The 18,983-nt window shown below is 40.8% G+C and overlaps 1 protein-coding gene across 1 annotated transcript; it reads left to right on the forward strand.

The window, feature by feature from the left end:
• Window positions 1-11,727: 11,727 nt before the first annotated feature.
• Window positions 11,728-16,246, forward strand: LOC140229514 (uncharacterized). Its single transcript, XM_072309762.1, has 2 exons — window positions 11,728-15,051; window positions 15,395-16,246. The coding sequence occupies exons 1-2, from the start codon at window positions 11,728-11,730 to the stop codon at window positions 16,244-16,246; spliced, it is 4,176 nt and encodes a 1,391-aa protein (XP_072165863.1).
• The last annotated feature ends 2,737 nt before the right edge of the window (window positions 16,247-18,983 follow it).

Consider the following 18,983-nt stretch of genomic DNA (forward strand, 5'->3'; position numbering starts at 1 on the left):
TTAACCACTCGCCCGTATCCGTATCGACGTTTACGGAGTGGCCGGCTGCTCCCTCTGCCGTTCGCGCCCCGCCGCGCCTCGCCCCGCCGCGCCTCCCCGAGGCCGAGAGTGGGCATGGCGCTGCTAGCTCAGCTCTGCCACAGCCGTGTGTGTGAGCTAGCGCGAGCCGCAGTGGCGAAACCAGTGCGGTGCGGATACGGCAAAGAAGAAATCATGCGAACAAATATCAAACATTTCACCAAACATGCGCAAAATTAAACTCCCTCGAAGATGAAATTAGTTGAAAGTACCCTGAATACACCTTCATAAATGATAACATTGATAATTTCACGGAGATTTTTTGACAAAACGCACCTAAAGCGTAGTGGGCCGAGTTAGCCCACCGCGCAGAAATGCACGTGCGCCTATGGGGATCGCGAACCGCGATAAAAACGTCTGAAATTTCATTTTTACGTCGTTGTATCCCCAAAAAGTCGGAAAATATTCTTTGAAGAAGCCACTGAACACAATTCCATAAAAATTACGGTTAGAAAAAACGTCATAAAGACAAAATAAAATAAAACACAGACAAGCGCTCACGATCACTATCGATACCAACGGGTGGGACAACTCGGCCCACCTTCGACGGGTGGGACGAGTTGTCCCGTGGGCCGAGTTAGCCCGGATCCCTTGATTGTGTATAGTGGATACGATCCCTGTCTGTAACAATCAGGAGGATGTGGGTTTAATATCTCACCCAAGTCTGTATGTCCATGATTTTACCATGGTCTCTACTCAAAACACTAAATAATTGGTGTGTAATTGGCTTAGTGGTTAGCGCGTCTGCCTCCGACCCAAGCGACTGAGTCTGGACTGAGCAACGTTGTGCATACCGTTACCTCTCTGCCACTATTAGAGGCAAAAACACTCTGTCCCTCGGATAGGACATAAAATGGTGGTCCCGTGTGTCGGAGAGTCACAACTCATGCAAACAAAAGATCCCGCTTCATTCATTTGTCGCAAAGACCAGGTTGTTTAACCCGGTGAAGTGGTCCTACATCACATCCAACTGGACCCCACGGAAGACAAGCTTAGAATAGCTGAATTATATATGGGCTATTCAGCCATCTTCTCAGATGGAAAATGAACAAACAATCATGCGTCGATAAAAGGCAAAATGTCATTTAGTTGTAACAAGATGATGGGCATTCTATTTAACAGTTACTGCTATGGTATCTCTTCCAATCGGAGAAAGAGCGCAATAACATAATTTTGTAATGACAAGATGCAAATCAAAATATGTTGAAGATACATTCATGAAATAAGGAATTATTGGGTTGGATTGGCATAGGGCCAATACATTCGGCTTTTACTCTCACCTCCGTACAATTCATCACTTTGAATACTCACGTAGGACTTTTGTTGTATACTAGATTATAGGGGTATACGTTATGAGTCTGACAACCACGAGTCACGCAACCCTTCAGTTCACATATAGCCCAGGACTCATGCAGCCCGCAAGTCATACAGCTCACGAGTCCGACATTAGGTTGAAAAGGCCCATGAATACGACACTGCAAGCAAGCAAAGAAGGTCCAAAGGGCTTTTTACACTTGCAGATTTTTGCTTAGTCCCGTACCAACGGTGGGGATGGGGGGGGGGGGCTGGCCCTGCAAAAAAAAAGCAGGGTTAGCGCCGCAATTGCGGTGGCAGGCAAACTAGTGTAAACAGAACGAAAAAATAATCCGGGGCTTAGCGACAGAGACGAAGTCCGACCCCCACTGACCAATCAGAAATGAGGTAATCAAGTGCTGCCGGTTCGTGCGTGTACTTGTACAGTGCACAGCGTAATCATGAATATTCATGTGCTCTGGAAAGTACGGGACTAAGAAATACGAGTGTAAAAAGGTCAGTTTTCTCGTTAGCCCAGGACAAGAGCTTAGTATGGGATTTATTGGCGAGTGTAAAAAGCTGAAAAAAATTAGTACGGGACTAACGATAGTCCTGGGTCAGAGAAAGTACGGGGTTAAGAAACACAAGTGTAAAAAGGGCTCAAGAGTATGACACTCGTTACACCATGGTGCAGGTCTCGTGGGCACTGTCGGCCTTGTGAGCCTTGCTTGCCTATAAAGTGTCGGACAGGGGGTTGCCAGTTAACCGCCACCTCATGGGCCTCATATGCCTAGACGAGTGTTGAGCTCATGGGCTATATGACTCGTGGGCTGTATGACTCGTGACCCATTTCTTTTCATTTCGACCTCATGGGCAACAAGACTGGTGGGTGTCGGGTTCGTTGGATGACACCGATTTTACAGTGTCATATTTAAAACAGCAATACGGAATTAAGATATCGAATGAGCGTGACAGCTATACAAACACTTACAAAGAAGGGAATGTTTAATGTTTTTAACACAATGGTCAGTTTGAACCAATATTGCACAAAATGTATAAGGACGTATAATTAACGTGTAAATAAATATGAGGAACCCACTAAAACGCAAAGCTTGTAGGACGTGGGCTCCAAAAATATGGCATATCGGCTTTTAGTACAGTACTGTCAAAAGTGACGTAACATGCAAAAATACAAGATATCAAGAATATTATAAAGTTTACGGAATGTACAAAGTATAGTATGATGTTTATTATTAAACTTATGGTATAAATGCTTAGAAAAGTAGCAAGTTGATCAAACTATTGAAGTCATCCGAACGAGGCATCATTTGAGTATGCAGAAATTTTTCAAATGATTACGGCAAAATAATTAAAAATAGGATTGTAGAAAATTGCGCTACGAAGCTGTGACAATTTGGAATATCTTCAGAAGCCATGAAATATTCTTTTCCTATTTTGGGGGGGGGGGGGTGTCGCAGCTAACATGATAAGTTTAACTGACATGATTGATTTTCATGGGAATAGTCCTATATTCATTTTATTTGAATGTTCACTAAACTATTTTTGTTTATAATAAACATTTTCGCTTCCAGGTGCAATGTAATGTGAACTATAAATTTGCTATAGAGTTAAAGAGTATAGAAACAGTTTTTTTATGGGGTTTTTTTCTTGAAATCGTCCTGTACGTTCTGTGATATCAACAGTTATTGGAAGAGGGCAGAGAGACAAAGAGAGAAGCAAACAATAAAGCGTAATTTTGTTCTTATATTTGATTCTTAATATTTTTGTAACTTTGAGAGGATGTTCCACTCCAATGACTTTCTGTTTTAACTATTCAAAATGTCTGTAATCATTAATCGAAATTGAAGGAACTTGTTTTTTTTTAACATTATCTATAATATACTCCATATCGCAATGAGTTTTTAATTGGTAATGAACATCAGAACTTGTTTGAGAATGTTTTCTTGCAAGTGTTCATTTCCTGCAGGGAAAAGGAGGATGCTATCAAACCGTAAGCTTACCTGTTTCAGATAGATATAGATATACCATGCATGTGATTGGCCAAGCTGATGACTTGGTAGCGATGTATCTATAAACCCCTCCGTCATGTAAAGATACATTTGTGATGATCAGGTTACATGACACAATGTCGTCGCCTGATCGCACTAAGTCGAAACGAGGCAAGTTGACCAGGTTCTTCTCTCCTGGTCTATATCTAATCAAATCAGAGTTATCGATTCCAAGCCTCCAGGTGATCTGGTGAACTGATAAGTTGGAGCAGCAGGGTAATTCGACATTGTCTCCAACAGTAGCGATGACGTGTGTCAGGTTTCCTTTACCTGGAAGACAAGAAGAGTAGTGATGAAAGATATAGCAAGAGAGATAGTGATACTGATATCGTTTTTAAAGACATCACATAGATTTTACATGAAACTTTTGCGTACTAAACATGATTTTTAATTTTCAGCCGAAAGTCCGTCACTCTATAATCATTGTACCACAAATTTTGCGTAAAAATGCTTGGTATTCTTTCTGTTATCTCCGGTCTTGTATTATATCAAAACAACCACGAGGTCAACACTCTTTGTTCGATTTGAAAAACTTCACGAAAGTGTTGAGGTACTGAAATTCTTTCTTTTTTGTTGTTGTTGTGGGAAAAGATGAAAAAGAACGAAAGAATATGTAATTTGAAACCGTTCGTGACTCAAATAAGCTGAAGTTACTATAAGAGTCCGATCATCTTTTTCCTCTTATAATGCTTTGCAGAAAATATATCTGTCTTGTTTCTCACAACTCCTCATTGCCAGCAGCTAATTTTACATTGTTTCGAGAATATTGATCGGTAGTATTGGATATCATATTTGCTTCGGCAGAGTCCCAAGGCTTGTATACTCCAATTGTCTTAATAGATGTCTGCTTTCATTTTCCTATCAATTTTTCAGGAGTTCTAAAGAATACTTTACCTCGCTCCACCAGAAGGAAAGAAAATATTGCTTGGGTAACATATCATACTAAACAGCGCAAGTATTATGTACTATACCATATAAGATAAAGAATTTAAAAACACTTGGCATATTTTGCTTCATATCGGTATTGTTGTGTTATCAAGAGAAATTGTGGAATGTATCTCTTCCGATTCCGTAGGATTTAAACTGGGTGTTTCAAATGCATAAATGTCTGCACTAACAGAATTCCAATATATTATATGAAAAATACTTATCACATGTATACAGTATATTTCAGGAAATTTTCCATTTACACGACCACACAGGCAGCCAGGTATCGCAATGACTGACTAATAGCCAAATTTAGAACAGGTTCCTTGAGCAAGTTGAGGTTGTTGTCTAAAATTATTTTTATTGAAATTTTACAACATCCAACAGAGTTAGTTTCCCTTTATCATCTCAGTCAAGTCATCATTCTTTTTTACATAAGTCCTCCTAAGTATGTCCCTGTCTGTGTTCTAAATATAACGATGTTTTTTTTTTCTCCTGCATTCTTACCAACATAACTACGTATAAAAAATGTTTTGCATTACATTCAATCCAGCTTGTATTTTATCACTTATTTTACATTATGATATCTAGATTGCTTGCGTCCACGACGGCACATGCTGTAGTTCCCTCTTTTTTCTCCCTTTTTTCCTCTCTTTTTTTCCTCTATTTTTTCCTTTCCTTTTCTCTCTTTTTCCTCTTCCCAATCATTTTGATGTCAGTTGACATCGGTTCGTTTATTGTGTTTTATATTGATGTTTTGTGTATTTTCTGAGGGTCCCATATCGTACAAGCTTTGCTTCTTAGTGGGACCCTCCACTTCCATCCTCATCCTTAGTTGACTTGTATTATACGCTTTATGTATTTAACAAAGATGTAATCGCATCTACTTTTCATTTTCATAATTTTCTTATGTTCCTTTCCAAATTTTGTTCTGTATCACAAATATCCCGTGTATATGCAATGTACATAATTTCTTTGTTCATTTTGATGGAGGTGAAAATAAAAGTTGAAAAAGTTGTCTACCAATCAATAACAACAGGAAAAAGAAGATCGTATCAAACTGTTAACTTACCCGTAACACTTAAATTTACTGTACATGTGAAAGGAAAGGATGATGGCCTGGTAGCGATGTACCAATAAATCCCTCCGTCATGTAAAGATACATTTGTGATGATCAGGTTACACGACACAACGTCATCACCTGATCGCACCAAGTCGAAACGAGGCAAGTTGACCAGGTTCTTCTCTCCTGGTCTATATCTAATCAAATCAGAGTTATCGATTCCAAGCCTCCAGGTGATCTGGTGAACTGATAAGTTGGAGCAGCAGGGTAATTCGACATTGTCTCCAACAGTAGCGATGACGTGTGTCAGGTTTCCTCTACCTGGAAGACAAGAAGTGATGAAAGATATAGCAAGAGAGATAGTGATACTGATATCGTTTTTAAAGACATCACATAGATTTTACATGAAACTTTTGCGTACTAAACATGATTTATAATTTTCAGCCGAAAGTCCGTCTCTCTATATTCATTGTACCACAAATTTTGCGTAAAAGTGCTTGGTATTCTTTCTGTTATCTCCGGTCTTGTATTATATCAAAACAACCACGAGGTCAACACTCTTTGTTCGATTTGAAAAACTTCACGAAAGTGTTGACGTACTGAAATTCTTTCTTTTTTTGTTGTTGTGGGAAAAGATGAAAAAGAACAAAAGAATATGTAACTTGAAACCGTTTGTGACTCAAATAAGCTGAAGTTACTGTAAGAGTCCAATCATCTTTTTCCTCTTATAATGCTTTGCAGAAAATATATCTGTCTTGTTTCTCACAGCTCCTCATTGCCAGCAGCTCATTTTACATTGTTTCGAGAATATTGATCGGTGGTATTGGATATCATATTTGCTTCGGCAGACTCCCAAGGCTTGTATACTCCAATTGTCTTAATAGATGTCTGCTTTCATTTTCCTATCAATTTTTTTAGGAGTTCTAAAGAATACTTTACCTCGCTCCACCAGAAGGAAAGAAAATATTGCTTGGGTAACATATCATACTAAACAGCGCAAGTATTATGTACTATACCATATAAGATAAAGAATTTAAAAACACTTGGTATATTTTGCTTCATATTGGTATTGTTGTGTTATCAAGAGGAATTGTGGAATGTATCTCTTCCGATTCCGTAGGATTTAAACTGGGTGTTTCAAATGCATAAATGTCTGCACTAACATAATTCCAATATATTATATGACAAATACATAATATATTGTATATATTTGAGGAAATTTTCCATTTACATGACCACACAGGCAGACAGGTATCGCAATGACTGACTAATAGCCAAATTTAGAACAGGTTCCTTGAGCAAGTTGAGGTTGTTTTCTACCAATCAATAACAACAGGAAAAAGAAGATCGTATCAAACTGTTAACTTACCCGTAACACTTAAATTTACTGTACATGTGAAAGGAGAGGATGATGGCCTGGTAGCGATGTACCAATAAATCCCTCCGTCATGTAAAGATACATTTGTGATGATCAGGTTACACGACACAACGTCATCACCTGATCGCACCAAGTCGAAACGAGGCAGGTTAAACAGGCCCACCCATCCTGGTCTATATCTAATCAAGTCAGAGTTATTGATTACAAGCCTCCACAAGACCTGGCTAACTGATAAGTTGGAGCAGCAGGGTAATTCGACATTGTCTCCAACAGTAGCGATGACGTGTGTCAGGTTTCCTCTACCTGGAAGACAAGAAGTGATGAAAGATATAGCAAGAGAGATAGTGATACTGATATCGTTTTTAAAGACATCACATAGATTTTACATGAAACTTTTGCGTACTAAACATGATTTATAATTTTCAGCCGAAAGTCCGTCTCTCTATATTCATTGTACTACAAATTTTGCGTAAAAGTGCTTGGTATTCTTTCTGTTATCTCCGGTCTTGTATTATATCAAAACAACCACGAGGTCAACACTCTTTGTTCGATTTGAAAAACTTCACGAAAGTGTTGAGGTACTGAAATTCTTTCTTTTTTTTTTTTGTTGTTGTGGGAAAAGATGAAAAAGAACTAAAGAATATGTAACTTGAAACCGTTTGTGACTCAAATAAGCTAAAGTTACTATAAGAGTCCGATCATCTTTTTCCTCTTATAATACTTCGCAGAAAATATATCTATCCTGTTTCTCACAGCTCCTCATTGCCAGCAGCTCATTTTACATTGTTTCGAGAATATTGATCGGTGGTATTGGATATCATATTTGCTTCGGCAGAGTCCCAAGGCTTGTATATACTCAAATTGTCTTAATAGAAATCTACTTTCATTTTCCTATCAATTTTCAGGAGTTCTAAAGAATACTTTACCTAACTCCACCAGAAGGAAAGAAAATATTGCTTGGGTAACATACTATACTATACAGCGCAAGTATGCACTATACAAATATAAGTTAAAGAATGTAAAAACACATGGTATATTTTGCTTGATATCGGTATTGCCGTGGTATCAATAGAAATTGTGGAATTCATCTCTGGAGAGGGTGGGGGAGGGGAAAAGAGGCAAAGATTAAAACTTGGGTGTTTCAAACTGATAAATGTCTGCACTAACAGAATTCAATATAATGTATTCTATATATTGAGGAAACGTGCCATTTACGTGACCACACAGGTATCACAATGACTGACTATAGATAACCAAATTCAAAACAGCTTGCTTAAGTATGTGGTCAAGCAATTAATAACTGCAGGGAAAAGGAAATCATAACAAAGTGTAACCTTATACCCGTAACAATTAAATTCACTACACATGTGATGGGCAAAGCTGATGGCTTGGAAGCGATGTATTGATAATTTCCTTCGTCATGGAAAGAAACATTTGTGATGATCAGGTTGCACGACACCACGTCATCGCCTGATCGCACTAAGTCAAAACGAGGCAAGCTGAACAAGCCTTCTTCTCCTGGTCTGTATCTAATCAACTCAGAGTCATCGATTCCAAGCCCCCAGATGACCTCGGAAACCTATAGGTCGGAGCAGCATGGCAATTCGACGTTATCTCCAATTGTAGCGATGACACACAGTGTGTCAGGTTTCCTCTACCTAGAAAACAAAAGGTTATGGCAGATTATTATAGGAAGATTATCATAGAGGAATTTTTTTCCGTGTTGAAACTTGTCACATCAATTCAATACTAGAAACGATGTCAAGAAGTGTCATGTCCCTCACGATTTTTCTCTGGGTATTATAAATACAAGTGTGTTAAGTATTTTCCAGTCTTGTATTAGAAAAACGGCAACATGAACCTGATATACTTCGTATATTATAAAATGTATGATAACATTCTTCATCAAGTTATTCCAGCAATGAGACAATGTCTTTTCAAAACATGCGATGAAATAATTCAAAGAAATACGAAAATCTCTCTGCGACTCAAACAGGCTGAAACGACCATGGAAAATAGTGTAAATCAGCTTTTTTCACCAAGTGGTGATCGAAAGGATAATTCTCGCAAAATGCACCAATCAATTTGGAACAATGTCATGCTTTGAAAAGTATAACATGTACAAATATTGCATGTTGACCTGGTTATCATTATTTCTATTTCATTTTTTCTTTTTTGCAAATACAGAGTTTTCTTCTTTTCCTTCGCACTTCTTGACTATACACGATATGCTTTCTTTTTTAAGTGCCCTTAATATTCCTTATATTATTAGGGCACTTTTTAGTACTACTGACTTTGAGAGGATCTTTATCTTTGTGTGTCATGTGAAAATATTTGCATGCATGTATGTGTGCATACGTGTAAGTACTTTTTCATTTATGACTTCTTGGTATCTATTCCATGTAGATCCTACATATTTTTACTACCTTTAGTATCTGATGTCAGTATGCCTTTTCAACTGCTTCTACAAATTAATAGTGTAATTTATGTGTGTGGTTATTTTGAATTGGAAAATAAATGAAAAGAAAATGAACTGATATCTGTAAAAATTGTCTATGCGGCCATTCATATTCTCTTTTTATAGGTATGTAAAGGCCCCAAGAAAATAGACCCCCCCCCCTAAATTTTTTGGAAGTTTCTAGATACAAGCATTTGTATAAATAGCGAAATTTACCCTCACAAGTTTATTCCACCCACCCCTGAAATCAGAGTGGAGTTTACCCAGTCTCTTCAAATTCTAAGAAAAATGCCTTCATCACGATGGATGTGATTTTGACCTCCACACTTTCATCCCTGCATCCATTGTGACTAGACGTGGCATTTTTCCCTTCCTTCAGGTAAGAAATCTTACGTCTACTCCTGTTCAATTATCCTAAATCATTCTTTCTGACTGGTAAATCCTATGATGTTTAGTGTTTTGTAGTTGAATTACATGGTCCCTCCTTCAGTAAAAGAGGAATTAAGACCAAAGACGATGTTCTCGGTGAAGTTATTGAATAATTACTTATTATTGTTTAATGCCAGATGTGATTGCTTGTTTATGATGTGATAGTGACCATATGAGTATTAGTGCTTGTGTCATTATTAGATTTCTGTAGTGATTTAACAGTATTCATTATAAAAGATGTCAAATTGCTACTTAAGCTGATTTAGTTTCGGATTAAGTTCCGCTAGTGCGAGTGTGAACAAGCCATAGGCTGTGCCATCCCGTGTAGAAAGCAGAGTAGAATGATGAGTGTAAACACTCTCCTAGGTGGTGCGTCGCACCAGAGTCCACTGACCTTATTATTGATACGGCTCTCTTGGGATTGAGTGTAAAGTGACTGTGTGACAGAGCGAGTGGATCAATCCTGTGTCATACATGCACCACAAATTGATGATATTGAATATCAGTCATTTGAAAGGATGACATTTCATTTTACAGCATAGAGTTAGTGCATCAATACTGCAGCCGCCATATTGGCTCTATGGTATAAAAGGTGATCATTCAGCAGAAAACTGTTTTCTCCTTTGCAAACCATAAGGGATACAAAGAAATTGTTGAGTTCGCAAACCATAATATAAAGAAATACAAAGAAGATGTTGAGTCTTTGGAAATTTGTGGAAAGTTTCGGCTGTTTCCCCAGTACAAACTGTTACAATCAAATATATAAGAAATGTCGAGTCTGGGGAAACTTATGGAAAGTTTTGGGAAGGGTGCTAGCCCCAGAGAGGAGGGAGAAGCACCACACATATATACATGGGATTTTCCATCATGACCAGCCAGGTGGTAGTGGACATCAGTCGCTAAGACAAAGTAGAGTGTAGTCTAGTGGTCAGCCTGATGGTCACTTTTGAACAGACATGATCATGGCCTAAAGCCATGTAACCGACAACTGATTGGAGGATGGTTTGCATAAATTATTAAGGGGTGGAGCATGTAAATGCTATTATATTCATTATGTTGTTGCTAGGTGTTGCTAGGTGGTGCTAGACAAAATTTTCCATAGCACCATGTGCTGCACCCTCAGAATCATTATAAATAGAATGATTTTGTTCTTTGAAGTTAGTTGATTCGAGCATTCATGTATTCATCGGTCACTCATTGAGTGGGAGATACCCACTCTCTTATACCGCACCGGGAGACTTGTGAACTTCATCTACAAGACAATAAACGACCATCTTTGTACATATTGTACATCACTGTCTGCTTTGGAGTTCTTCAAAGTGTCATCGTGTGGTTGTTGAGCGTGAAAGGTACGCCAGTGTGCTGAGAATGCGGCATTGCTGAAAACCATCCAGTTACATTTGGTGGCAGCGGTGGGATGAACTCCCAGTACCTGAGCAACAATTAATACCATCAGCTGAGACTCTATTTCTGCGCTGTGCGATCCAGAAATATTGCCTGACCCGGGAGAAGCTGAGTAGCAACCGTGCTGTTGGTGACAAAGTTGCTTTTAAACACTGTCTTGGGACTCGAAAACTTTGTGTGCGAGTTCCAACATCGAAAAAGACTGGAAAAGCAGAGCCCAAAACTTGTATCAGTCGTCTGCAACGCAGTTGGGGTGTCGTCAACACCGACGAAGGGCAACAAGGTCCAGCCTGTGGCTTTGCAGACAGACGGGAGATCGAGGGGCTGACTGAGACGACATCGTGCACCGGAGTGAGCAGTCGTCAGGACAGAGTCTGGAACAAGACTACAGCAGGGGACAGCTGGCTGACCCAGAGTGACGGCAGCAACGGTGACCACAACAAGGAGCATCGCCACGGCCAACTGACTGATAAGGGGGAGCGAAAGTCTTGTCAGAGGGGTAAGTGAGTTTCTCTTAATTAGTCAACTTCAAGGCAAGGCAGAGAGAGTGGACACACCACAGTGTTACGTTGTATTACCTTCATATTGTATGTAAAGTGAAAAGGTTGCATGTTGTTTAGTTAGGAACATGGAGGAAGAGGGTAACCTAAGTCAGTTAAGGATGCAAGAGTTGAGACAAAAGTGTGAAGAGTTGGGGCTGTCACATGAAGGGTTGAACAGAAACCAGTTGATCAAAAACATAGAAGAGGCAAAGGAAGAGCAGGCTTCGCCTCTGCCAAGCGCACCAGTCATGAACACAGATAAGAATACGACCCAAAACACTGCTGAGCGCACTGAGTCTGATACAATGGAAGAAGCACGCATGCAATTTGAACTTGAAAAGATGCGGATGCAGGTGCGCCTTGCTGAATTAGAAAATGCCAAATTGGAAATTGAGCGCAAGGGGACCAATGCAGGGTCTTTTGGTTTAGATGGGGGTATCAGAAGGATGCCGATGTACAAAGAGGGAGAAGATGTTGATGTGTTTCTCCGTGCTTTTGAGAAGATGGCGCAATTAAATGAGTGGCCAAGGGAGGTATGGGCACTACAGCTCGCTCCCTTACTGACAGGTAGAGCTAGGGAGGCATACTCAAGACTGTCACTTGAAAGTAGTAGAGTGTACGATGAAGTCAAATTAGCCATCTTGCGTAGGTATGACCTCACACCCGAGGCATATAGGGTCAAGTTCAGGGAACTGAAGGTGGATAGGGACGAGACCTATACTGAGTTTTCCGTAAAGCTGATGGACCTTCTCGGGCGGTGGCTCCAGGGGGCGGGGGCTTTAAACGATCTAGACAGACTAAAGGAGGAGATCCTAAAAGAGCAAATGCTAAAACAAGTGCCTTTTGACCTAAGGGTGTGGCTCCGAGACCATGAGCCAGATACACTGGGTGACATGGCAAGGCTTGCCGACCAGTATGTCATCAGCAGAAAAGGGGCAGGTAAACCACAGGGACACTGGGGAAAAGCAGGCCCTAATCACTCCCCTAAACCAGGTTGGAATTCGGGATCAGGAGGGGGAAAAGGAGAAAGTAAGCCGAACCCTCAACAGAATAAGAAGCAAAATGAGGATAGGGGTAACTACAGAGCAAAGGTGAGGTGTTACACCTGTGATAAGTTTGGTCATATCGCAGTAAATTGTCCAAATGCCCACAAATCTGAGGTCCAGGCAGAGAAGAAGGGGAATGACAAATCCAAGGAACACGGTCCCACCTGTTTCTGTAGACCTGAGCCCCACCCCAAACTAAGACCATACATTAGTGACGCCAGACTGGGGGACAGACATGTACGTTTGCTGCGTGATTCGGGGTGCACTCATTCTCTAGCGAGAAGTGATGTTGTAGATCCTACATTCATTATCCCAGGTGAGACAGTGAAAATGAGAGGTCTCTTTAGTAAGAAAGAGGTACCGATTGCACGTGTGCATCTCATTAGTGAGCCGTACGGGATCAAGAAATGGATCCGTGTTGGACTGGTAGATGAGATTGAAGTTGATGTTCTGCTTGGGAATGAGGTGCTAGACGAGAATGACCCTGACTTAGACATCCCCGACTATGTGAGTAGAAAAGAGGCAGGCTTAGTGGTAACAAGAAATCAGGCCCGTGAAAAGGAGTTAAAAGAAGAGCAAACTAGAGCAGAAGTGATCAGATCCAAAGTTCAGGTGAGGGACTTGTTCGGGGAGAATGAGCAAGGGGAGGCTGCAGATAGTGGCAATGATGATGATGATGATGAGAGAGAGGATGGTGCACATGAGGTGAATGATGAGAATGATGTGCACGATGATGATACAACTGTGGGGACAGGTGAGTCTGATACCACTAGTGACAAGGCAGCAAACGGAGAAGAGCCACAAGGAGAGAAAATACTCCCCACTCACTTAGACATTGGTAGAAAGGAATTGATTCAAGCCCAACAAGATGACCCCTCATTGAAATCAGTATGGGAGAAGGTGGAAAAGAAAGAGGGAAATGAGGGAAGATGTCATTTCTATGTCGAGAATGGGGTACTCATGCGAGAGTGGTCAGGAAACTCTAAATCAGAAAGTAGTGAGGTGTACACGCAAATAGTAGTACCAAAGGGGTATAGAACAAGACTACTGGAGGTTGCCCATGACAACGTAACAGCTGGTCACCTCGGGGTAGGCAAAACACAGCAAAGATTGATGCAGAATTTTTATTGGCCTGGTATTTTCAGAGATGTGGCAGAATTTTGCAAGACTTGTGGCCCGTGCCAAAAGTGTGCAAGCCAGACAAGAGGGATTAGTAAGGCAAAACTAGTCTCTGTGCCAGTCATTGGCAGCCCCTTCAGAAAGATAGCAATTGACATAGTAGGGCCACTGCCTCGTAGTAAGAAGGGAAACAGGTACATTCTTGTTGTGTGTGATTACGCAACCCGGTATCCAGAGGCAGTACCCCTCCCCTCCATTGAGGCGGAGAGAGTGGCAGACGAGCTGATAAGAATCTTTCGTAGAGTAGGGATCCCCCATGAACTCTTGTCAGACCAGGGGTCAAATTTTATGTCCCTACTCATGAAGCAGCTGTGCAGTAGTCTAGGCATTAAACAGATAAGGACCAGCCCCTACCATCCCCAGGCTAATGGTCTAGTTGAAAGATTTAATGCCACCCTGAAAGACATGCTCAAACCCTACACACTGGAGGGAAATGTGACCTGGGATGACCTCATCCCATATGTATTGTTTGCCTATCGGGAGGTTCCCCAAGAATCTACAGGGTTTTCCCCTTTTGAGCTCCTGTATGGACACAGAGTAAGAGGGCCCCTAGATGTGATCAGAGAGGCATGGTTGGGAGAGACAGTGCCAGAGGAAAGGTTAGTATCATATGTGCTAAATTGTAGGGATAGATTAGCCAACATCACAACAGCTGCCCAAAAGAACCTTGCCCAAGCCCAGAATAGGCAGAAAGCCTGGTACGACAGGAAAGCCAGGACAAAAGACCTACAAGTAGGCGACAAGGTGTTAGTCCTCCTCCCATCAAGCAGCAACAAGCTGCTAGCCAAATGGCAAGGACCCTATCCTGTGATACAGAAATTGAGTGATGTGAATTATGTAGTTGAGATGGGGGACAAGAGGAAGAAGCATAGAGTATTTCACACAAACATGCTGCGAGTTTGGAGAGAGCGAGAGGAATGCGTGATGTACACGGATGTGGATGATGGAAATGATGACGAGTACCTAGACCAGTTTATAGAGCCACTGACACAAAGAGGGACCTCTAGTGAAGTGGAACTCCCTGACTACCTGACAACACAACAAACCCAACAATTAGGTGACGTCATTCATGACTTTACGGACATCCTAAGTGACAATCCCGGACGGACTGACAGGATTGAACACGACCTAGTGACATCCAATGACCACCCCATTAGGCAAAAGGCTTATCGACTACCTCATGCTGTGAGAGAGACAGTAAAAAGGGAGCTAGATGAAATGCTTGAGGCAGGGGTAATTTCCCATTCAGATTCCCCATATGCTAGTCCCTTAGTAATCGTAAAAAAAGAAGGATGGGTCACTAAGACTTTGCGTCGATTACCGAAAGCTTAATCAGGTGACAGAGTTTGACGCCTACCCTATGCCCAACATTGAGGCTATCATTGATGAGTTGGGGAAAGCCAAATTCATGACAACCATAGATCTAACCAAGGGATATTGGCAAGTCCCTCTCACAAAAGAAGCAAGGAAGAAATCTGCTTTCATAACCCCATTTGGCCTTTTCGAGTTTAATGTCATGCCATTTCAGAGGTTGGTGGACCAGGTGCTGCGCGGCGTGAATGAATTTGCGACAGCATACATAGATGATATCATCATCTACAGCGAGTCATGGGATGAACATCTTGCTCATGTGCGGGAGGTGCTTGGTAGACTGCGAGCGGCTGGCTTGACAGCAAAACCGAGCAAATGCAAGTTTGCACGAAAAGAGGTATTGTACCTTGGCTTTGTTTTGGGTGAGGGATGTGTCAAGCCAGAGCCTGCGAAGATTGACGCAGTTGTGAATTTCCCTCAACCAGTCACAAAAACTGACGTGCGCGCATTTCTAGGACTGACTGGATACTACCGTAAATTCATCCCTAACTACAGCAAAGTGGCAGCCCCACTCTCAGATCTCACTCGCAAGAACGAACCAAGGTTAGTTAGGTGGAACAGCAAGTGCAGTGAAGCACTGGAGGTACTCAAACATGCACTAGTGAAATCACCTGTGCTTAGGAACCCTGACTTTGAGAAAGAGTTCATTGTACAGGTTGACGCATCTGACAGAGGTATTGGGGCAGTGCTCAGTCAGAAAGATGAGAAAGGGGAAGAGCACCCCATAGCCTACATCAGCAAAAAGTTGCTACCAAGGGAACAAAGGTACGCCACGATTGAGAAGGAATGCCTGGCAATCGTGTGGGCTATCCAAAAGTTTCAGCCGTACCTGTTTGGGAGGAAATTCCTTGTACAGACAGATCACAATCCACTCCGATGGCTCCATCAGATGCAGAACCATAATGCTAGGTTAATGAGATGGTGTCTGCAGCTGCAGGCTTACCCCATGCGTGTAGAACACAGAAGCGGGGCTAAAAATGGAAATGCGGACGGTCTGTCACGCATGTAAGCTGTGACTATTAGGCAATTATAGCTACTCCTAGTTGTGAGGAATTTGCTCTCTGGTAATAGAATTATGAGAAAATGTATGTTAATGCCTTGTATCTCAGTCATGATAATGATGTTGGTAGAGAACATATAGTCCTGTATAATATGTTAACCTCACAAGTTAACCCTCTGCCTTGCTGTTGACTATAAGAGAACTCTCTACCCGAAAACCCCTTTAAAGTACCTAACGATGTGAATTTGAATTTCATCATCACTTGGACACTAAATACCGTTCTGGCCAAGAAGAAGGATTCCGTAAGCATGGATGCCGCGCTAAATATTTGAACGGCTGCAAGATGAACACTAAGAAGTTTAGTGAACATTGTTCCTGTGGCCAGGATTGATTTGTCATCATTCTACACATTGAATAATGCACTATGAATGATTTGAATTTTGCTTAATCACTATCCAAAGAATTATGCACTTAATGTGGAAGGAAAGTGGCGATTCAAATGCTACTCCCTCACAGCTGGCTCTCATTTTGCAGGTAGAGATGAACATTTATAATTACCATGTGTATTCTGAGCATTTTCAAGTATGATAGTATGATGTGCCAATAACACATATATTGAGCAAGTGCAAAACATGGTTTGAATTTCTGACAGTTCAGTTGGTCAGATGACAAAATAATAATGAATGTGTGTAAATAAGTATAATTACTTTATGTTTAATTCTCTCAACAGGGAGCAGAATTATCTCTTGGTGTACAAGATGAATTTAATGTGACTTTGACGCATAATCATTGGTTAATGGAAATGGGTATATGAAAAAGAATGTTGATCTTTATCATTCCACCCCATTTACATTATCTTAAGGAGGGGGAAGTTTGTGACAGAGCGAGTGGATCAATCCTGTGTCATACATGCACCACAAATTGATGATATTGAATATCAGTCATTTGAAAGGATGACATTTCATTTTACAGCATAGAGTTAGTGCATCAATACTGCAGCCGCCATATTGGCTCTATGGTATAAAAGGTGATCATTCAGCAGAAAACTGTTTTCTCCTTTGCAAACCATAAGGGATACAAAGAAATTGTTGAGTTCGCAAACCATAATATAAAGAAATACAAAGAAGATGTTGAGTCTTCGGAAATTTGTGGAAAGTTTCGGCTGTTTCCCCAGTACAAACTGTTACAATCAAATATATAAGAAATGTCGAGTCTGGGGAAACTTATGGAAAGTTTTGGGAAGGGTGCTAGCCCCAGAGAGGAGGGAGAAGCACCACACATATATACATGGGATTTTCCATCATGACCAGCCAGGTGGTAGTGGACATCAGTCGCTAAGACAAAGTAGAGTGTAGTCTAGTGGTCAGCCTGATGGTCACTTTTGAACAGACATGATCATGGCCTAAAGCCATGTAACCGACAACTGATTGGAGGATGGTTTGCATAAATTATTAAGGGGTGGAGCATGTAAATGCTATTATATTCATTATGTTGTTGCTAGGTGTTGCTAGGTGGTGCTAGACAAAATTTTCCATAGCACCATGTGCTGCACCCTCAGAATCATTATAAATAGAATGATTTTGTTCTTTGAAGTTAGTTGATTCGAGCATTCATGTATTCATCGGTCACTCATTGAGTGGGAGATACCCACTCTCTTATACCGCACCGGGAGACTTGTGAACTTCATCTACAAGACAATAAACGACCATCTTTGTACATATTGTACATCACTGTCTGCTTTGGAGTTTTTCAAAGTGTCATCGTGTGGTTGCTGAGCGTGAAAGGTACGCCAGTGTGCTGAGAATGCGGCATTGCTGAAAACCATCCAGTTACATTCTGATATATATGTTATTCTGATTGAAAGCCTGTAATTGTAATTACGTGGATACTTGGTATGATGCTTGTGGAGTAGTAGTGTAGCATTGTACAGAATAGAAACAGTGACGGATGATAATAGAGTACATTTATTTGTAGATACATGTAGAATAGAGATAGAGACGGAGGGTCTGTGTGAACACAGTTTGGATGAGTCACGGCAACCTCCGCACCTTATCGGCCAGAACGCTGACCACTAGCTCTCTGGACAGCTTGTGTTTATAGTTGTGGTCAGTGTCTCTCTCACTTTCCCAGCTCCTCAGTTCCTCACTTTTGGCCAGTTTTTCACTTTGGTATAAAGAAACTAAAAAGGAATTATTCAGGGATCGTCCCCAAATGTTGGTCTGCAGAGCGACTGTCGTGAAATTCTTGACGGCAGGGATCATCTCAAATGTTATAAAAGTTTATATTGTAAAGGAATCTACCGAAGCGTTTTGCTTTATATCAGAGGAATAAAATACAGAATCGAGCAGGAAAGAGAGAGAGAAAACCTGGCTTTTAGAGAGATAAAGGAAAACTAAAGAAGTCAGATTTGTTTTGCAGTGTATTGAGACTACCGGTTTTCCTTCTTGCTTTTAAAAGAATTCTTGCCAAAGAAGGGAATGCATTCCAGGTTAAGGTTTATTTAATCATTTGCGTTTCAGTTCATCGATACAAACGGAGATTAATCAAATGATACGTAGTTGCGTTTATTTGATTAAATCATTAACATTTTAAATGACTGGTTAAGGTAAAGCTATAGATTGCTTTATTAAAGGAGAATTTTACAGTTAATTATGCTTACTATAAAGGAATATTAAGATTGAGTGTTATGAGTAAATGCTATAATTAACCTTGGATTGTAGAGACTCTTTGAGGTATAAATCAAGCA

Source organism: Diadema setosum, chromosome 6, assembly GCF_964275005.1.
Source record: "Diadema setosum chromosome 6, eeDiaSeto1, whole genome shotgun sequence".
Lineage (NCBI taxonomy): Eukaryota > Metazoa > Echinodermata > Echinoidea > Diadematoida > Diadematidae > Diadema > Diadema setosum.

Bases quoted from the DNA above. Each gene is read 5' to 3' on its own strand.
- LOC140229514 (XM_072309762.1), top strand. From the start codon at position 11,728: ATGGAGGAAGAGGGTAACCTAAGTCAGTTAAGGATGCAAGAGTTGAGA. The intron at 15,052-15,394 runs GTGAGAGAGACA...ATGCCATTTCAG, and splicing joins CTTATCGACTACCTCATGCT to AGGTTGGTGGACCAGGTGCT.